This window comes from Colletes gigas, unplaced genomic scaffold, assembly GCF_013123115.1.
Source record: "Colletes gigas isolate AHSC1104 unplaced genomic scaffold, ASM1312311v1 Colletes_gigas_Sc00021, whole genome shotgun sequence".
Taxonomy (NCBI): Eukaryota; Metazoa; Arthropoda; class Insecta; order Hymenoptera; family Colletidae; genus Colletes; species Colletes gigas.
The window spans coordinates 4,027,236-4,048,453 of NW_025106650.1; the positions used below are offsets into that span (position 1 = coordinate 4,027,236).

Consider the following 21,218-nt stretch of genomic DNA (forward strand, 5'->3'; position numbering starts at 1 on the left):
TTGACGCGTCGTGTGCTCCGCGAGGAGGGATATTCGAGCGGGGAAACGGGATAGGAAGTCGAAAACGAACGCGATAAATATCGAGGGCTAGACGTCGTCCGGCGTCGTAGACGGGTATACGCGAAAACCGCCGCGGCGTTTCGGTTTTGCTCGTCTCGCGCGATTGACAGTGCATTAATTCCGTTTCCATGCAGCATTCATGGCGTCGGCGATCAATCACGCGGCGATTTATTTCCGTCGCGTTGCAACGCCGGCCGGCGCGGCGCGGAGCGGAGCGGCGTCTGCCAGTCCTCTGTGTTTCGCTGCATTCGTAATTGCGAAATGATTGTCGAGCTCGTCGCGCTTGTCGCCGATAATCCCGTGGCCCCGTGTGTCTCGAGTACTCCTACGGGTCATTACATTCCCGACCCGTGCAACCGTATTTGATCAACGCGCCATCGCGCTACCCGCGTTTCGTCTCCGTTATTGAACCGAAACGAGACTTTGCTATCGCCCTTACGCGTTTCTTTTTCGTTTTTCTCGATTCATTGTGTCTTCGACTAAATCTCAGCACTCTACTTAAGGAGCCATTCCACCTTGTAGACACGAAAAATTCATGTTTCTTTGAGTTTTTTTTTGCGGGCTATTAAATAGCGATTAATTCCGGGTTTTGTAGATAAATTTATTATATATTTAGTTATATTTACGAATTTTTGCAACGCATAATATCTATTGATTACGCTGTTTTTGTTGATCAACAAACAACAGTTTTTACGAACGGCGACCGACTGCGTATGTGATATTTTGCAAACAAGTTATCCGAAATCCAAAAACCAACGATATTCTTAATATAGATGAGTGTGGTTATAGCATGTACTAGGATTTTTCAAAAAAACAAAAAATGGCATAATGGCAGCTATTTTACGATAAAATACTGAATATTTTCATATATTCGGTTGCTTTTTTGTTAATAATAGAAAAAATATTGCATATATCGCAATTATCTTAGTTCATGCTATAGGGAGACCAGTTCTAAAGATACTGTATAAATTTCATGTTGATATCTTGAATAGTTTTTTTGTTAACACATACGCAGTGCTGAAAAATGTAGTTTCGAGAAAAACAGGTTTAAAGTTTCACGTCCAGTTGTTATACCTGCGCGCGGTACATTTCAGCAGGCTATAACTTCGTTAGTTTTTCAAATTTCAATTTAATATTTGGTAGATATATTTTCGAGATTACATATTAAAAGAAAACACAAAAAAAATTCGATTTTTTAAATACCACAAAGTAGAAAGGAATCTTTATGCAAATCCATATTTTTTTAAATAGAATTAACGAAATTAGAGTCTCGTAGAGGGTTGTCTTAAGGAGGGGAAATCACTGTGTCGAAAATAAACGCAATTTTCAAGAATTTTTTGAGCGCAAATATGAAACTTTTTCTGGTAAATGATTGATGTTTTCGAAAGTACGTTTCTTGAACCATTCTTGTAAAAATTTCGTATAAAAATATTAATCATTATAGCCATAATAGGAACCAGCATGAGAGGCCTCCAAGAATTTGTTAGAAACGGACAGTAATTTTTCACTGTAAGTTGTGAAACAAGAAATCATGCAATATTCTTGAACTATAAGACAGTAGCTTCAATTGCACGTGCAGATTTTGAAAAATAATTATTTATTATAAAATGGTGGAAGTTTGAAGGAAAAATCACAAACAATTGTGACAAAATCAATGTTTCTTTTAATACCACGTCGAAACTAATTATTCGATCGAAAATTCTGTACGTGCAATCAACGAAAATAGCATTAGGAACCAGTATACAAAATTTTAAGTAAATCGGATGAAAATTGACTGAGTTATTGAGCCCCCAGTTTGAAAAATGTGGTTTTGAGGAAAACGCGTTTAAAGTTTTGCACCAAATTATCTATGAAATAATATTGGAGTTTCTAAACTTTCAGTACTCTAGTGACCACTTAGTAGTGCAGAAACAAATGAACTTGGAAACGTCTTACTAACCTCAGAAAATGTGACATATGAAGTTTCGTATTCCCTATTTGCAAATAATTGTAATAATAACTAAATTGCAAATAATCGTTCGCTACGTGGTGAGACATTTTTATTTTTAAAGCAGTACGCCTGTTTGATTTTGTTTATAATTTCTTTTTCTTGTTGTTTCGAACTACGATTTCGTAAAAAGAGACAATTCCGTTCTTTTTTCGTCGCGAGGATGGCACCCTTAAAAGAAACGTTCTTATATATCACCGTCCCTTTCCGCTGCGTGTGGGTTTATGATGCGTCAATTGCCATTGAGAGCGGTACGGCTGGACTTTTTCCCAGAGAAAGTTATCTGATATTTCCCAGCAGTATCCACGTCCTCGAGAAATGTATAAAAAGCAGAACCGTGCTGGTGACGGTCTTAAAAATGGTATTGTTCTCCCCGAACCGTGGCGAAAATTCCACTTGTCTTTGAATCGAACCTCCACGCGAAAATAGAACAGTCTAAATACGAAATTTCCGAGACATTGAACATTTTATAACGAGCGAAGAAATTTAGTGCTTGTTTTCTTATTGCTAATAGTAAATTAACTCGAGCCGGGAACACTAAATTGTTGAGAAACAGAGACTTTTTTACGTGAGTTTCGCGTGCAGATTATTTGCACCATTAATGAAATCGCACGTCCTTATAGAACGTGTTTGAAATATCGATGGAGTCACGATTCGTATCGACAATTAAATATTGTATAAACTGTAATATCGCGTGAGTAGCATATTTTGCACGCGTATACATTTCTTCTCTCCCCTGTTTCCACGGTTTCCCCAATAGGCCATTCATAACGCTTTTAACGCTTAATTAACGTCGTCAATTTTTTACGCGCCGCTCTCGTAAACTAAGCAACAAAATCATATTATCGAAGTGGTTGGAATTCGAGGTAACTGTTACGGACGAAAAATTGTGTGTATCAGAAGCACGAATAAGAGTAACAATTTTATAGGCGCGCTTGAAAGTTAATAGTTAATATAACAGCGCGTAGAACTCGTCGTTAAAGATTAATTTCTTTGTTTCGTAATCGTTAAAGTCGACGAAGACACGTAGTTTTTTTCTTTGTGTGTGTTTCCAGATCTGTGATAAAGACGTATCCGGCAGCGGATTAAAGGCTTTCCCACTTTCACATAAATTACAGTATCACGCGACTTGGATATTTCGTTCTTTCTTACACGCTCCTCTTTCTTCCATCAATTTCGCCATTGATTAATAAACGAAACGTTGAGTTTCTCGTAACAATTTCGGCGGCTCCCTTTATTTGGGTAATATTATTTAAAATCAATCAAGATTATTATATCGAATATCTACAGTACAATTTTACTTGTTCTTTTACAAACACATTTACATCGCAAATTTTACATTCTACATTTTCTTCAATTGCACCAAGAACAAGGTCAAACTTCAAAACTCATTTTCGAAACAAGCGCAGAGAACGAAATAGTTTCCAGTATTATTTTCATAAAAACTTGAAATTGCTCTGCTGGGGGAACTTTTGTTATTTGGGTTGCAACCTTTCTGCACGAATGAAGTTTATTATATTATCGTTAATATACGAAGTTGTACGTTCGTGACACGGATACATAATTGAATTATTTTACGTGTTGCAAGAATAGTAATATACATATTAGCTGTTACAGTTAAAATCCTCTACCCTCTGAGTGATAATTTTAAACACGCGATGTCAGAGATTTATTTTATATTCATTTGCTAAGACTAATTTTTCTTTCCTTTGAAAGCCGAGCCCTTTATTAAAAGGCTGACAATGTCTGAAAAGATTGATGTGTAAAAATCTGCACACCAGTTACTCGGCCGTTATATCGCATGAGCAGTTCTGTTTTCTTGATCGTGATTGATTACGACATTCCGAAAAGAACGATGGTTTAATCTTGCATGATTTACACGTGCTCCCTTAAGAGTACCGACAAGATGAAGGTGCATCTGTTTCCATGTGCCACGTTGTTTGAGCAAGATGGAGTGAAAATGAATTTTTTAACGGGATACTATAACTTCTCGTAACTGTCAAAAATTATATTCTTTGCTGTTACAAAATGGGTTCCCGTTTTATCGAGAAGGCGATCTTGATGCCCGTACCACGAGAAGTTATATTTAGTGTGTTATACTAGACATAACTATTCGATGAAACGCAAGGATATAAGAAGTTATTATATCTTCAACGTCAGGGTATAGAAACTCGTTTCAAGAAGTTCAAGAAAACATTTCTTGGAATGCTAAGGGTTAAATAATGTACGTATTAGGTGTAGAAACACATAGCAAAGTGCAACTAATCATAATACAGAAACAATATGAAAGTGAAAGAAATTTAAGTAGTAACTGACCTTATATGGTCAGACATATTTTAAAATCGTAACGATAGATAAACTTGCAAGTTTCTCGCTTCGAAAATAATTTTGGGAAGATTGTTAGTACTTAAGCAATCAAATTAATTGTTTAGGTATATAAAAGCTTAGTTTAAATATTTGCAGGCTCCGAAAATTAACTAGTAAAAACACTTTCTAATATGACAGGTTTTGATTTTTTTTTTTAATGGATTATTTACATTTTCTCCATCAAAATTAATAATCAAACTTAATATCTGACGAGATATTTCTTGAAATAAATTGAAAATCGCCATGAAATTTCAGAAATGGATTATTGAAAATATAATTTGAGCTACATTGAGAATAATTTTGTCTGAAACACATATTTTGGGTATTATTCACGTGATTCATTTTGTACGCGGATATATTTACTCGTATTATTTTTCTAATACGACAGGTTTTAATAATGCTTGGACTGCTTTGATTTTTTTTTTTTTTAATGGATTACTTACATTTTCTCCATCAAAATTAATAAACAAACTTTAATATGTAGCGAGATATTTCTTGAAATAAATTGAAAATCGCCATGAAATTTCAGAAATGGATCTTTGAAAAAATCATTTGAGCACCATTGAGTATAATTTTGTCTGCAACACATACTTGAAGTATCCGCAGTTTTATAATATTCATAGTGATTCCGAAACGGCGGAAATCGGAGGCGACGAAACCCAATCACCGTAAACCAGTTTCCCAAAGACAACAATAACGAAAAACGAAATCGAGCGGACGAGAACGCATTCCAGTGTCCTTTATCGAGCCTCGGGTGGCAAAATCGGAAAAGAATCGAGTGTCGGGTCGGAACGAAACTGTAGAAATCGTATCGATCAACCGTTTTCCGCCTCCGCGAGCATCCTCTGCAGGCCCCTCACACCTTCGAACGGTTCCGGAATGCGTTTTGCCATATTTTTTCGTCCCGCTCACTGACGCCAGCACTCTCGGAGCGGGCGGCAGAAACTCTTACGGCGGGTAAATAGTGGAAAAAGGGGGCGTCGGAAAAAGAAAAGGCGCATAAAGGATGGCCGGACATTTTCACGAAGAAGCATTTCACGCGGCGCTCGCTTCGGAATGTGGTTCGCGCCGTATGCGAAATAACAATTTCGCCGCGGACGAGAACCCGTCCGCCGGCTCGAAAACTTATGTTTTCCCCGTCGACCTCGGCTTTCCTCTCTTTTTATTCACCACTCATCCCCCGCCTCTGGCCATCCCTTCTTCGACTCACCGTTAAATCACGCCGGGGCTGCACCGGTCAACCGTACGATTTAATTACGAGTCGTTTTTCAAAACGTGCACCGTTTCGTTTCGCTTAAATTTTAAATGATTGAATTGAAAACAAAACGTCCTCGACGGGAGATTTACGCAACACTCGAGGAATTTCCAGGCGATTGTTCACCGAGCTTTTTCCCCCGTAGTCGATAGAACTCGATGAGAAAGTCGCTCGTAGAAATTGTTAAGTCCGCGCAGAGGAGCCTCTCTAATAAAGCTGACGACGAGGATCGGGTCGACAGACTTTTCGGAATTTTATCGGGACCGCCTGAACGCCGACGATAAATCACTAGTTTTTATTCTAGCTACGCCACGACGACGACGACTACGAAGACGACGACGGGGATAAGAGGATGAAAGGGATGAAGATGCTCACGTTGAAACTGCAGCGACCACAGAATTCTTGCATGCGGCGAAATCAGAACTGCTGACCGTGCTCCAGTGACTGAATGCGCCCGCCTCCATGAATACACGCGTGCACGTGCATATGCATCGGTGCATATGGCCAACGACGGGCGCAGGAGGAACACCACGGTTCGCTTGAAACGTGTGCTGCGCCGGTACGCGAGCGTGTTTTCGCGATCCAAACGGAAACTTGGTTCATTTTCGATTTGTTTCCGTCTCGCGGAAGGCATTCCTGGCGCGACAAAAATGCAGTCAAATAACGAAACACGCTCTTTAGACTCCTTGATATTTGGGTAAAGTTACGAGAAAAACGATTCTTTTGTGGGGGATGCCAAATGAATAAATTAAATTAGTTTTATTGTGTTACGAGTATGATAGTCGTGGCCTCCAGGTTGAAATCTTGTTCCCCTAGGTCGACTGCAAGCATTCTGTGATCGTGCATTTTACGAGAAAATCAAAGATGTCGAACGTCGAAAAGATCACTGACTATCCGTAACTTCAATTAAAATTTGGATTTTCTGAGTTCTATCGCGTAAACAAACGAACGAGAATTTCGTGGCAGAAAGACTGGCGTTTCGTCCCAAATCCGCCGGAGAAATCATCGGGAAGGCTTTTCCAGCGGATCCTACCTCATACGTGCCTTCCAGTCGGAGGATCGCCTAGATCCCCCAAGATCTCTACCGGATCTAGAACGAAACGTCACGGTTTTGTTGTTTTGATAACCAATAAAATTCAATTGTCTTTATTCTCGCGGTAAATCCAATCTACTCAATTTTTAATAGTTATTACGGAAACTCCTTTCGCTGTAAATAGAACAAAATGGTAGGGAATACACATCGAACGGTGAAATAAAGCCCAACCTTTGTACGTCCGTGTTCCTTTTACGAGTGCAACGATGCACCTACAAAAGTGCAATTGCACTTTCTTCGAAGCAGACAGTTCTCTCAGACATATCGACTCTTCTCGTTATTTTGTCTGCTGCATCGTCTGATTACAACTAATCAGACAACAGTGAATACGGTAATATTCAACGCTCCAATAATTTATTATTTATCAGAGATCTAAAACGAGAAATGCGAAGATAAAATTATACGATAGTCGAGGGTCGGAGAAATCATTTTACGTTGGCGCTCCGGATGTTGACGTTCGAGGGGTTAATATTCGACGAAGGACGTTTAACGGAAGGGGGAAAGAAAATCTATACGAACGCGATATGATTTTTTCGACGGTTCGACAACTTTACGAGCACGCGTGGGTGGCTCGATCCGATTGTTACGCTCGTATTGATTTATGTATCTTGTTGTTCCAGGCGCGGCCCAACGTATTTCGTCGCTGTGAATATTCCCGTCGGTCCGTAAACACCGAGAGAAACACCGCTGCCGGCGTATCGGAGAAATATTTACGATGCGAAACGCGACGGGGCGCACGCGCGGGCGCGGAAAATATTTCGCGAGATAATTCTATTATTTTTCTCGCCGGCGGTGTGTTCGATTTATTTTTCTCGCCGTTTACGAACCGACGGCCGCTTCGCAATCGCCAGGAGTGTCCCAGACAATATCGCGCGCCTCCAAACGTTAATTTACTTAAGTAACCATGATGATCTGGGTTAGGGTTGTCTTGCCAGCAATCGTGGGTTCTTTCGATGCAAAAATCTATGCACGTTATTTTATTTATTTAACGCATTGACTACCATATTTCACTCGCATATGAGTGACACGATTTTCCACCGAGGGACTAACAAAATTCTCAAGATTGGATGGTGAAGAAAAGAAATCTGTAGTTTCGTTTTCGTGGACAATTCGAGGGGTTTATCTGGCAGTCAATGCGTTACAAAATTAAAATAATAAATAATGCAAGATATATTGTAGTAATCGGCACAGAAAGAGCTTTGCAACTGAAAGATTCACGACTGCGAAAGTAAGGGTTGAAAACATGGAGGAAGAACGCAGTATTTTCTGGGATATCCAAAAATATTTCCCACTCGTTTCCCCGGTGTTGACTAACGTTCCAGGCTAACGTCACTAATCCCATATATGATACTAACTAATGAACAGGTTCGTAATCTCGGAGAGGGGGGCAACACCTGTCTGGATTCGCCAGCACGCAAGGCAGACTTGCACAAACCGGCTGGCCTCTACCCCTGCCATCGACAGGGAGGAAATCAGGTACAAATAGACACGGATGCTGAACCCTGTCTCCCGCTGGCATATTCTAGACACGCCAGACGTTTGTTCCTGTCAGTTTGTTTTCGCTTGTGTTGGCGCTCCGCACGAAAATTCGACTTTGTTTTCGGCTTTCTGGCAACGAGATTTCGCTGAAACGGGTTCTACGTTAGAAAGATGTTCTCGAGACAAAAATCACAATCGAAGCGTACGATAACGCGTTGGTACTTCTATTATTGTCGTGAAAATCTTTGGTACACACGAAATCGAACTTCAAGGCAGAGAATATAATTCGCAGCGACGCGTGCCGTTTCGTTTGCGATTTCGATAAGATCACGATCAGAAGTCGAGTTTTCGCGAGGAAAGAGAAACACCCAACCATCTAACACCTCGTTAATCACGCTTGCACGTCCAGCGATAACGCATTCACGTTTTCGCGTTGCTTCAGGATCAGGATGTAGAAAACTAGGATGGCGTTACATGAAATCTACTCGTAAGATCTCTGAACGTAAATTAAGAAACAAAAAAAGTAACTATACCGGTTCGTATAACAGGCAGTAATCGTCGATTTTCTTGAATGTCGATTCAGATCAGACACCTCATTAGCAGCATATGTATAGACTCGCCAGGGAAACCGGAAGACCTGCACCAGCCAGTGGGTTTATATCCCTGTCACCGCCAGGGCGGCAATCAGGTACAATTCGAAAGGAACAAACGTTCCGTACGAAGAATTTACAACAATGGGGCACGCGGTTGTCTAATTTTATGCTATCGATCTTTTAAATTTTGTAATCTGTCGAGCATAATCTTTTTTCGTTGGATCCTTGATGGTGCTTGGGATATTCGAAACTCTACTTGCTTGTGGAATGCTGAATCTTTACGAAATCAATTCGAATTGGAAGAAATTTTAAAAATTTTAGACAAATTTTCTCGTTTTTCAAAAGCTGCAATCGATTCTTTTTCATTTTCGTCTCACTTTCTGGGTACTCGGCTATCTTGGCTTTCATTAGAATTTTAAGAAGTACTTGTTAATGGTGTCTGACTACGAAATAATCGTTTGAAGCTTGGTAATATTCTGAATCCATCGAGAGTACACCTAACTGTTAGCTCGAATCGAGTTGCACAAACGATGAGAGTGTACAAACGATCGCTTACGGTAATCGTCCTGGCCAGGAGCAAGTATCGCGAACGAAGGGGAAAAAGGGACCATTAACCGACGACACGTTTACCATTTAACTTTGCACGCTAACTCGGTGCTAAGCTCGACCCATTTCGCTGCAATTAGTAACGTCGCTAATCTGGTGCAGGTGCTCATCAATCGTCTACCCTCCTCTCGCGGTGCGATGACCTAAACCACCTTTCTCTCGTCGCGGCTATCCGAACTTGTCGACATTTTTAGTTTTACGCCATCAGCGTTGAATTAATCTTCCCACGCTTGTTAGGGGGAGCGAATAGATGTCGTTAGAGCGATTGCTTTGGCTTTGTCTGCCCACTAAACCAGAAACAACGTTCGTTCGAACCAAACGCATCTTTCAGCGTCCATCGATACATTCAAATAGTGTAAATAACAGCTGCAATCTGACATCGTTTCATTTTTTGTACAGATATTGAATTGATCGATAAAGAACGTCGCTTAATCATCAATAATTACTATAAATATGAATTAGTTGCAATGGCAATTGCAGTCTCTCCATCAGCTGACCGCAAATTGTTATGATACTGTTCATAAATGTTATTAACACGAGTGACAGGACGTTTCGCTCGAATTGGGTAAATTTTACGAATTATAACTATTTTGTGTTTAAAGGATTTTGAGTATTAGATTAAATTGTGAATTTCTCGTTTGTCGCTCGAACTTTTCCGAGAATATCTCGATTCCGTGTCGGTGGCTATTAGTCAAAGTCGAGCATCCGTTGAATTAGCCAGAGATTCCATGCACTCAGCATTTTCATTTATTAATCGCGTTAAGTAGCCATTTCGAAGCTAGAACTGTTTCGAGCATCGGTCCATTTCAAAAGCGACGCGTTGCAGATAGCTTCGTCTGAAAGTTCTCATCAACTTTCCATCGGGTCAAGTCGAGCAAGGCTCACTCTTTGTCTGCCACGTCAGCCAAAATTTACCACCATGGATTTCGAAGAATTAATTCTCGAATCGAGAAATAAATTTGGACAGGATTTGTGATCGTGAATTTTAGAAAAATCAAAATTTTAATTTTGCAGAGTATTGTGTGGTTTTGATCTAGTCAATGGACGTGTTGAGGGAAAGAAAGGGGCCATAGGGAAAGTGTCAGGGCTAAAAAATTGCCGTCGATGATAAAACGATGGCGGTAGAGAGCTCGTTATCGCGAGGAACGCGTCGTATTGGTGGAAATCTGGCCTCGTAACCGGGGACGCTCGTCTCGTCGTTAAAATCACGCAGACGACGACGACAAGCTCCCGCGTGAATCCCAGGCCGTCGTTTCGCACAAAAGCTCTGCGTTCAGCCAGGCTACGGCGCGGTTTAACAACCGTGACAACCAGTTACAACCAAAAACACAATCAGTCGGCGCTCGCCTGGCCTCGTAAAGCGTCGCTTTAATTTAGCTATTTGCCCTAGCAATTAAGCTGCGGTTTCACGGTAATTACGCTGCTGCCCGGGCTCGGCCGACCGACTCTAATAGAGTCGTGACCACCGCGCTTCCACTCCTGTTTATTGATGACTTCGACGTGTTCGAACGGCCAAGACACGGTAATTGCGGGACCCACGGGTCGCCAAAGACGCGAAATCGTCGGATTCTTCCTTAATTTTATCATCCTCGAGACGCTTCGCCTTCGTCGAAGACTCTATTCTTCTCGTCTCTGAATCTTCGCTAAAATTTAATGTGCTATATAAATGGTAGAATGTACTTCTGCTCTGAGATATCTTCAAAATGTTTCCATCGACCAGAGATTCGCGAGAAGGTAAAGTTCAACTGATAGTGACACAACTGATCTTAATAGGAGCTGCTCGAAACAAGGCACAAGTGACATATTAACGACACCGTAGACGACAGTTGCGCGAGATATGGTCGATAGGTATATAAAGACATGATTGTTGGTCGACAGTCTAATGAAAAGTAGGCGACAGCAGTCGGTCGATAAATAGCGTTAACAGTATCAACAATGAACGCGCGTCCGAGTTTTCGCCTCGACAATACGCGGCTAAAGGCTGACCGACAGACTGCAATTAGATGAAGCGATTACTTTGCAACTAGCTGAGATTAATAGTAGGCAATTATTGATAATTAGATCGTTTAATAGATAGCCAGCGTTTAGTCGGGATGGCTTACGATCACCTCGCGGCTACATACCTGTGTTTAAACCATGATCGACCGTTGTTTATCCCTTGTTATAATGGTTCTGTCGATTAATTTTCGTTCCACTTTCACTTCCAGTTCTAGCAATCTAGTTTTAATCTTGTAATTTAGCGTTGAAAATTGCCAAACATAAGGCTCTGGTAAAAAACAATTAATTACGAAAAAATGCTGGCTAGTAATTATGTAAACATTCCGTATATAAATGTAAATTCTTTTTCAATTAAATAGACAATTTATAATCCAGTTTTATCGCACATCAGACGTATGATCAATAGAAATTGCTGAAATTTCTCCAGGTGCGTAGAGTCAAAGTTAATAACAAAATAAACATAGAAGACGGCATAAATAATAATTGTTGTTATGTTCGTTGGATAGAGGATGAAATGCCTTTTAAAACGAGCGTTCGAACAAGTCGATAGCTTTATTAGTTCCGGAGATATAGCGATTTTAGTTTCAAGTCGATGCGGTGGCTAGTTCCGGAGATAGAAGAGTCCGAAGCGTTTGTTTACATTCTTACTACGGCCTTGACAAGGTCGTTGACCGCACGTGCTCGTAGAAACAAGGTCACAGAGAGGTCTGGCGCGACGCGTCAGACGGAGACAGAGATAGTCGAATTAAAAAAATTACCTTTTGCATAAATTACGATATCTCGAAAACGGAAAGTCCGATCGACAAAAACCAAAAACCATTTTAAAGAGGAGGCTTCACCGCTACCAACAGTGATTCAATTACGGATAAAGCACTAGTAGTTTTGAAACTGTACGCGTCTAAAGTTTTAGTATTTTTAATACGCGTTAATAGGCTTTCGTAAGACGGCAAGCGGAATTTTAAAAATTACGCCTTCATTTAAATTACGATATCTCCAAAACGGGTAATCGGATCGACAAAAACCAAAAACCATTTCAAAGAGGAAGCTTTACCGCTTCTAACAGTCGCACGGTTATGGAGAAAACGCTAGTTGTTTCGGAGCTGCACGTATGTAAAGTTGAACTATTTTTAATACGCGTTGTTAGACTGTTCTAAGACAGTGGAAACTGAAGACTCTCTTCTTTCACCTTTGCTATACATTTCTTATTTACATCGAAAAATGTAAATCGTTCATACGGTTAATTGACTTGTGGCAGACAAGATAAATTACACATTTTTCTCAGAAAATAAAGAAGTGAATATTAGTGGAAATTTATTGTACGTATACTATAAGAAAAGTTGTCAAGTTAAATAGCGTTAAAATAACATTGTGTGATAGAAACTCTAAACAAAAGTTGTGATAGGTTTAATCTAAGCTTCCAGAAATTCCACTCTGACGGAGATGGGAAATAATTTCGGTGCTTTTTAATTTGCAACGGTGGTGCGCGACGCATATTGCTTTGGACGAGGTGCTATATTCCTGAACCGGAAGTTGTTACTAAAATTACCGTTATTTTCTTACGACGGTCGGTTTACGGGTTTGATACCTCGATAGAACGGATATAGATAGCAATGCTTGATTGTAAGGTGCACGGCGTTAATCCTTGCTTTTCATTATCCTGAATCCACCCGCTGCTTACGAGCCTAACGTTGCACGACAGGCGCTGAAAATCTTTGAATTTACGACGCAGATGGTTCTGACAGCTACAACTTGTAGAAATTTGAATAAGCACAAGCTACGCTATTTCGTTCCCTGGTCACTCGTCGGACTTGATCAGTCTTTTATCACCTACTTACGCGAAGTGGAGCAAATCGATTTACTTTTTAGGTGTTCGTGGTAATTGAATACGTAGAACTCGTCCTTGTTCCTTAATAGACTCTCATTAAGTTCGTAGTCTATGCAATGACACGTTCCACTGAAAACTCGTGAAAATAATTTTCTTTGGCGATCGAAATAGTTAACTGAAATTCTATTTATGGAAAGGTGTAAGTTATTAACGTGGTATGCAACGTGCATAACCACAAACCTCTATGGTTAACAAGCTTCGATCATCGTTGTTCTCATTATGAAGTGCTACAATTTATAGAACGACGTCAGTTTCAATTGTCCGGAATGATGCCGTCACGAATGGTTCCAGATCACTTTCTGGGAACAGTAAACTCGACTATCTGTGATTGACGTTCATTATCGCTAACGTTGCTTTGGCATTGTTCCGTATTTCGCTTAGCGACGATCCTAAAGCTTGTTGCTCGGTGAAAACATGCTTGAAATCATCTAGAAATCAATTATTCTTTAAAAAAAAAGAATACAGCGATTTTCTATATCGTGGAGTTGATTATGAAAATTCGAGAAACTCTTCAAATTTTTAATAAATTTTCTAAAGAACCCAGCGGAAAGAAAACACTGAGTCTCTATTAAACGACTAGTTTCGATTCAGTTTTCATCATTTTTTACTATACAAATAGTGTTTATATATCTACCGAAGAAGTAGCTCCCTTCAATGGGACGAGAATTTTCTTTCAAACGTTGTAAAAACCTTGCAATTATAAAAACTTAAACGCATTCGGGCCAATTAATTTATTTTTAATTCCCGGTTAGCGACCGTCGGGTCCGTAACTTTGTATTCGTTTATTAAAAAGTAGAACGTAAATTACAAGAAGTTAAATTCTAACAGCAATTACCGTTTTTACTTCAGTTACGAACTTTTATAATTTCGCTCCACGGTCACACGAAGTTTCCTTTTTTTTCTTTTAACAAAAAAAAAAAAGGTTCGAGTAGTTTTAAGAGCGTCGACATATTCTTTTTTTTTTTTAACCATCGCGGAGCAACTTCCTCGCCGAGTCTTATAAACGTTCGAAGCGTTAAACTACCTATTATACGTGCAAATTCGAGCGCGCAAGATTGTCCGAATCGATTACGAAAACGAATTTTGCCTCAATTTTCTCCAGAAAAAAGAGGTTTAATAACGTTAAACGCGTAAAAATACATAAAGCTTGGATGCAGACTCCTTTCAATTAAGAACGTCGCTTCCATCGTGTAATTTTAATCGGGACACCAATTTTCCCGTGCACGTCGAAGCCTTTGTCAATTAAAATTTTTTCACCGCGTTTAAAATTACACGTAGAATACGTTTAAAAAGGTTTTAAATATAACGCGGTGAAAACTATTTGTAACGTTTAATAAGTATACGTAATTAAAAACGTGATTCGAAATCCAGAATGGATCGTGAAATATTTGAATTGGGTACGAATATGTGCCGGAGACGTTTGATGAAAGTGGCCGTTCGAGGCATCTGCTGAACGTTCAGGTTACTGAAGTGCCCCCGGCGCATACATATGTACGTGGCTGTCAGAACCATCGGTCATAGGCAAATGCTGGAGGTCAAAATTCACGAGCATTAATCTTGATCGTTTGTCATAGTACTGGATGTTGAGCAAGACCGGCGAGATCCGTCGAGACGAGTCGTGCTTGGATTACAGCGGCACTGATGTCGTCCTCTATCCTTGTCACGGTAGCAAAGGGAATCAACAATGGATTTATAATCCCCAGGTACGCTAGCCTCGTATTTATGCGAAGTATTGATATCAACGATCAAGCAACGTCACCGTCCGCGTCCCGTCTATGCTTCATCGATTGTATTATTAACACTTTCATTAACGTTTTCGCGCCACTCTGCACCCTCTATCGCGTAACATTTTCATCAAATATTTTAGAAAATCACGCACCGTCCGCCCAAATGACACATTTATTATATCAATAACTATTAGCGCCAATCTCGACCCTGCTAGACTCTGTTCGGTATATTAACCCTGGGTTAATAGCAGCCTTGGGTAAAATATAATCTGATTATACTTGCCACGATTACTTCCACGAAATAATTACATTGTAATTACACGATACTCGTGCAGTTTCATGAATTACGATCACGATTAAACGGCAGTTACCGCGATAATTACCGTGTGATTACTATGTAATTACCCGTACAATCACATTGTGCTAGTAGTGGCGAACGTAATCGAATTACATTTTGACCGAATGCTGGCTAGCAGTTCCTTTGTGCTCGAATTCTCGTGTTTCGCGATTTGGTGAATACGTCATTTTCACAGGGCTCTGTGATTTCAACACAATTTTTTAAAAAGTGATAACATTGTTCTGATGGAATATTTTTTAAATACACTCGCCTAGAACGCTGACATCATATTGGTTACGACAAAGCAATAATAACGTTATTTTATACATTTTTGCCTCCGAATGATGCTTTGTTTCTCTTTCTCATGGTTTTAAAATAAAAGTAAGCGAATTGATTGGGTGTTTCGGTTTCCAGACGAAGCAGATCAGACACGGTAGCAGTGACAAGTGTCTAGCGATCACCGAGAGCAAACAGCGTCTGATAATGGAGGAGTGTTCACCGAACGCCGCGAGACAGAGGTGGTCCTTCGAGAACTACGACCCCTCGAAGCTGTGATATCGCGCCTTTTCACGTCGACAGTCGAGAAATACCGGTCGAAGGTTCGACCATGCCGGTACTTGGATGTCTGGGCCACGGTATTCCGTCGCCAAGACCCGTTTCGGCAGATAGATTCTGTGGTTTCGGGGCCTGGGCGCCTCGAAACTCCGTCGACCAGACGCTCAAGATCGACTGCGTGGCAGAAGGGACGCGAGATTTCCCCCGTGAAATCGAGACGAGCCCTTTGGAAACGAGGCTTCGGTGCGTAGGAGGCAACGATCCACTCGCCGAGATCGTCAGCTATAATTTCTAATTAGAGAACAGACGAAGTGCAATAGATATTATCGACTTAAGGGTGAACGAAGAGGGACATTCCCTTCGACGAAACGCTGTAACTGATGTACAATGAGAGACGGGGACGGTCCGTGAGCGCGTCGGGGGCCCGTTTTCAGTTTAGGAAACGCTTTCGCTGGCATTGAAGGAATTTTGAAAGGTTTCCGCGAGAAAGACACGCGACACTGGAATTTTAATAGTTTCCTTGAATATTTTACGAGGCCACGAAACAGTTTTTTTAACTTTGTTATTCGTTAACAGAATCCAAGTTCGTTTGTTGGATAGTTAGGTGCTTATGAGTTGAATCCGTTACGTTTTAAAACATTAATTACGTGCAATGGGTATGAGAGAGCGTCGCGCATCTTTGCGAAGTACTTACTAATCGAAACGAGGTTTTAACGACTAATTGCGTAGTTTAAGGCAATAATTAGGACGCGAGAGAATGCGCCGATGCGTCAATGACAGCGAAACGCGTGTCAGCAGGATGTATTATTTAGATTTTATTCGGGACAGACGGGCGAATGCGATCGGTATCGACCTCCGCGAAATCCTCGATCGTCGCGTTCGTCCGTTGGCGAACGTTTTATGGAGAATCGAGCGATCCGTGTGCGAGTTGCTTATGGCGAGTGCCATCTCGGAGACAACGAGGCGTTTGGGGCTGCCTGGAAAATCAAAGAATCGTTGATCGATAACTTAAAACAATTTCATTCTATAATTAATGCTCAATCGTATGATTGAAAAAATTTTTACCTTCTGCTTAAATCGAAAATAAGACATATGCTACAAGATCGACGGAGTCCTAGATAGATCCTATTATCCCCGCACATCGTAGGATCAAGTTACAGGTAATTTTCAAAATTGTACATTACAAACTCGACCAAGAAAGGAAGGAGACCGTAGAGTAGAATCGATCGACGACTCGATGATCGTCCCGTTGTCTCTCAGTCGTATTCTCCGCGCTTACGGTAGTATCTTACATTCCAATTCGGACGCGAGCAACGTCGTCGACGATTCCAAGTTCGCGCTCGACGAACGAATCTTTCTTTTTTTTTTCTAATTTAGCTCGTACGTAGTGCGTAGAGACGGAGAACGGACGAGTGAAGGTACACATTCCGGATACGGTGTAGGAAGACTTTTGTACATTCGTGTAAAGTATCTCGATGCCAGTTTAGATACCGCCTAAAGTAAGATTCCGAATGTATGTGAGAGAGTAAATAATTTGCAGAATGCGGTGGCGTTGAGTCGCGAGTTCTCGAGGAGTGTTAAACGCGACCCTTTGGTGTCTAATATTCTTCCGATCGATTCGCGAAGTTGTCGAGGAAACGGTGAATAAAATTAGTCGAGTTACGTTACCATAGACGTACTCAACCATGGTCCGGAGCAGAATCGATTTCCCGCCCTGGCGATGGAAGTGACATCTAGTTTTTATTCGTTAAATGTTGGAGGTACGGTTATCTACGGTCGGAACGAAATCAACTGGTCGTTCAAGGCCACTGTCGCCGTTCAATACCCTCACCACCCTGTCTATCGAATCAATAGGCAAGTTTGGACGACGCAAGGGTGGGGACGGGCGACCTTGAGCGATCAATCGAGTCCGATCCACTTGCAATCCCAACTTCTGCCAAGATCTTTTGTACGTTTCTCCCTGCAATTGTTTTATAATCGCACAGCTGCGTTACCAGGACGGGAAATCGAAAATTCCTCAGACAATATCGTTAATTAATTGTTGTAAACACCGAGTGTCCTCAAATTTGACATCTTTTTGGGTTTCAGAAGTAAACTACTTATGGGAATGAATTTGAACAAATGGAAGAATGTTATCAACTTGATTTAACTTCAATCGTTTATAGTTCTGTGTGTGATTTCATGTTTTCAATATGGCCGCCAAAAAGTCTAGAAAAATCAATCGTTGCATTTTGATGCAAAGCCAATAGTAGTTTCCCAAAAACGAGACGACTTCCGAGTTCCATTCGACGCGAAAGCACACAATGCTTCTAACCTTTGCCCTGCCAGCGGACACCAAAGGCTCGAGAACCGTGATTTCATGGAGCAACCCTAATCTGCAGATGTCTGTGCGTGCCAACGAAACCGTGAATGCGGCTGCTAGTGCGTGGACGATTGTATGATATTCAAACTCTTCTCGACCGTCACCGATCACCATCGCGAATCATTTGTCCCGCGTCGCGCACGCCGACTTTATCGCAACACTTCACATATCTGTAATAAAATATCATCGAAGATTCGTGTAATCGAGGAACGAGAAGATTCAATGTCTCGTGCCATCTTTTCCAAAAAATCGAGACAATATCGTAAGCTTGAAGTCTGAGGATTGTTAATCAACGCCAGAACCTGAAATCGATTCAATATACGATTTCCTGAGCTTCGTTGGCAGCTGAAAGAAATCCTTCCAAAGGAATACTCGTATTACCAGGGTTGATTGAGTACACCCCTCAGAAGAGACATTTTATTTAATTAATAAATGAATATAAACATCATATCAAACAGGTATTCGCGTAAGCTTGTATTCGTTCAACTTGAAATTTTATATTCGTAATTTAGATTATGTTCTCATCGAGCAAATAACATATCAAAAGTTGTTTACCTTTTATTCGTCGTTTGAAATTGTGATCTAGGTGAGAATGTTGAATTTTTCTCAGCTGCCAATGCGAAAGGAACAAGCATTCTTCGAAACTTCACGATGAACATTTAATTACAGTTCGATCAAATTCAATTGAATGCTCGAGGCCACTTTGTCGACTATGAATCGGGTTTTACACGGCGTATAAGAGAATATGGTAGGTAGAGTAGGGGTGGATGAGTGGCACGGTGGGAACTGTGGCCTTGAGCGATCAATTAAAAGGGTAGTTTGGCCCAGAAAATAGAAATTTAGACTTTGTTTACATACTAACACTTTGATAGCCGCTGTCACGTGTACGTGATTTTATTTATTGAGTTTATTCAGATTCGAATCTTACGTCGTGTGTTCATTATGGTATCTCCGTGTTTATAGTTCCTTCTAGTAATATTCCTAGTTCCTAACTTTGGTCCACGAACAGTCAGTTCAGGAATTCTTGGTTCACGTAGATTCGTAATTCAGAAATAATTTTTAATAAAAATCCTGAAGAAAGAACAGATACTGATATCCTCGCCGATATTTACAACGAACTATACGAATTAATAAAATTAATATTTACACGTTTAACGGGTGGTAAAATTATGTAGAGCTACAATGCGAATGTTTATAAGCTGTTCGATTTAAAATTTCCAAAGATTCTCTCGATGGCAGACAATAATAGTCTTTCTGTGAAACGTGCGACCATCAAAGTGTTAAGTGTTCAAATTTTGTACGAATGTCTGTGTATAGTTTAAGTATTTTTTGAAATTTTCTCAAGCAATGTTCATTCTCGAGTTACTAAAGTAGTGGAATACTTATAAAAGTTTCAAACTGAAGTTGAAGTCCCATAATTTTGCAAACTTTTCGAATATTAATGATTTGTCATTACATATACCCGACATTTCGAGATTATTGCAAAGAAATATTAATTTACGAACGATTCTAGACCAAACTACACCCTTAGTTTCATTCTGATTTCAGCGACATTCATTCGAAACTTTGAATCGCAGTTTTGCGCGTTTCCTTAGACACTTCCGGATAGAAATAAAAGCGGAAGAAGGACACGCGCGATCGAAGACTTCATTAACGAATAATTGAACGGAAACGGAGAACATGCATATAGATTTTAAGATGGCGTAAGATTCTTTTCTTCGAATTACCGATGAACGGACGAATGGAATTCAACGAGAACGTTTATACAGATAGATATATACATATATTATAAATATATATATATATTATATATACGACATTTTCTACATTTGGTAAGGATGTTGCATATCGTAAGATGGGGGAGATACAATGATGATAAGAGATGTAACGGACAGCCGAGCGACGCTGGTCGCACGTTAATTAATGTAATATCGAACGTGCCTTATTTCCTGTATATATGAATATTATTATCACTATTATCATTACTACGAACCTCTATCGTAACGTGCAAGTATTTGTGTTGAATAAATCGATGTTGTTTTATGTTATTGATGGAGATCGACCTGTTATTATCACTGTTCAATCGTTCATTCACTTTCTCCATAGATTTTAGGGTTTACCAAGATTTAGGTCACCCAGGTGCAATGAATATTCCCTAAACAATTTAATTTCAGTGGATTCGGAAGAGAGGATTGCCTAAACCAGCAAGTATTAAATAAATGCAAGGTACTAGCAAAATACCATACGAAACAGGGCTTAAATAAAAGAATATGCTCGTTCAAATAAAACAAAGGTTTACATATTTCTATCATCGAAGTTTATTTGTTCAGACGAAGTTTTAAAAATGTCTGTCATTTGTCATACGCGAAATCACGTTTCAAAACGTTGCATCATAACATTATGAATAGTGTACAGTATGCATGCGTCACTCGATGATTCCTTTTGTTCGTTTTCCTTTGTGCTTTGTTACTGTTTATTGTTAAAACGTCACCGGCCCCTTTGATGCGCTCGATCTACATAATTGCACATGATATCGAATTGAGAGTTCAGCATGAAAGTCGGTCACGACACAGTTTCGATCAACCTTGAACTATTTCGGTCTGATCATAAATTTACATTTCCACTTCAGCGACACTTCACTCCGGCCGATTATTAATAAATCGTTAAACGCGTTAAAATAATATTTAATTCGTCTCGTCGACTCGTCAATAATTGCGTTAGTTTGAGAAAAAGTTTGTCCAACTTCCTACAACGGTAAACAATAAAAATTTTCGATCGTTTTTTAATAGACAGCAGAGAATAGAAGGAGCTCGAAATTTATTTTTTCAAATAGTTCCACGATCGCGAAACGCTGCGTGTGTTTATCGAACCGTTTACCAATTATCAAGGGGCTGCCACGGAAACCAAAACGAAA

At 40.2% G+C, this 21,218-nt stretch overlaps 1 protein-coding gene across 2 annotated transcripts in view; it reads left to right on the forward strand.

Annotated features, from left to right (window-relative positions):
- Positions 1 to 20,199, forward strand: part of LOC122401073 (putative polypeptide N-acetylgalactosaminyltransferase 9) — a 348,351-nt gene extending 328,152 nt beyond the window's left edge. Inside the window, exons 12-14 of one of the 2 annotated variants that reach the window (XM_043403011.1) lie at positions 8,825 to 8,929; positions 14,898 to 15,026; positions 15,802 to 20,199. In XM_043403011.1, coding sequence (XP_043258946.1) covers positions 8,825 to 8,929; positions 14,898 to 15,026; positions 15,802 to 15,942 — 375 coding nt within the window. In that variant the 3' untranslated portion in view covers positions 15,943 to 20,199. Of the gene's footprint in view, positions 1 to 8,127; positions 8,239 to 8,824; positions 8,930 to 14,897; positions 15,027 to 15,801 lie in introns of both variants that reach the window. The other variant, XM_043403010.1, reaches the window with a different exon arrangement.
- Positions 20,200 to 21,218: the final 1,019 nt, after the last annotated feature.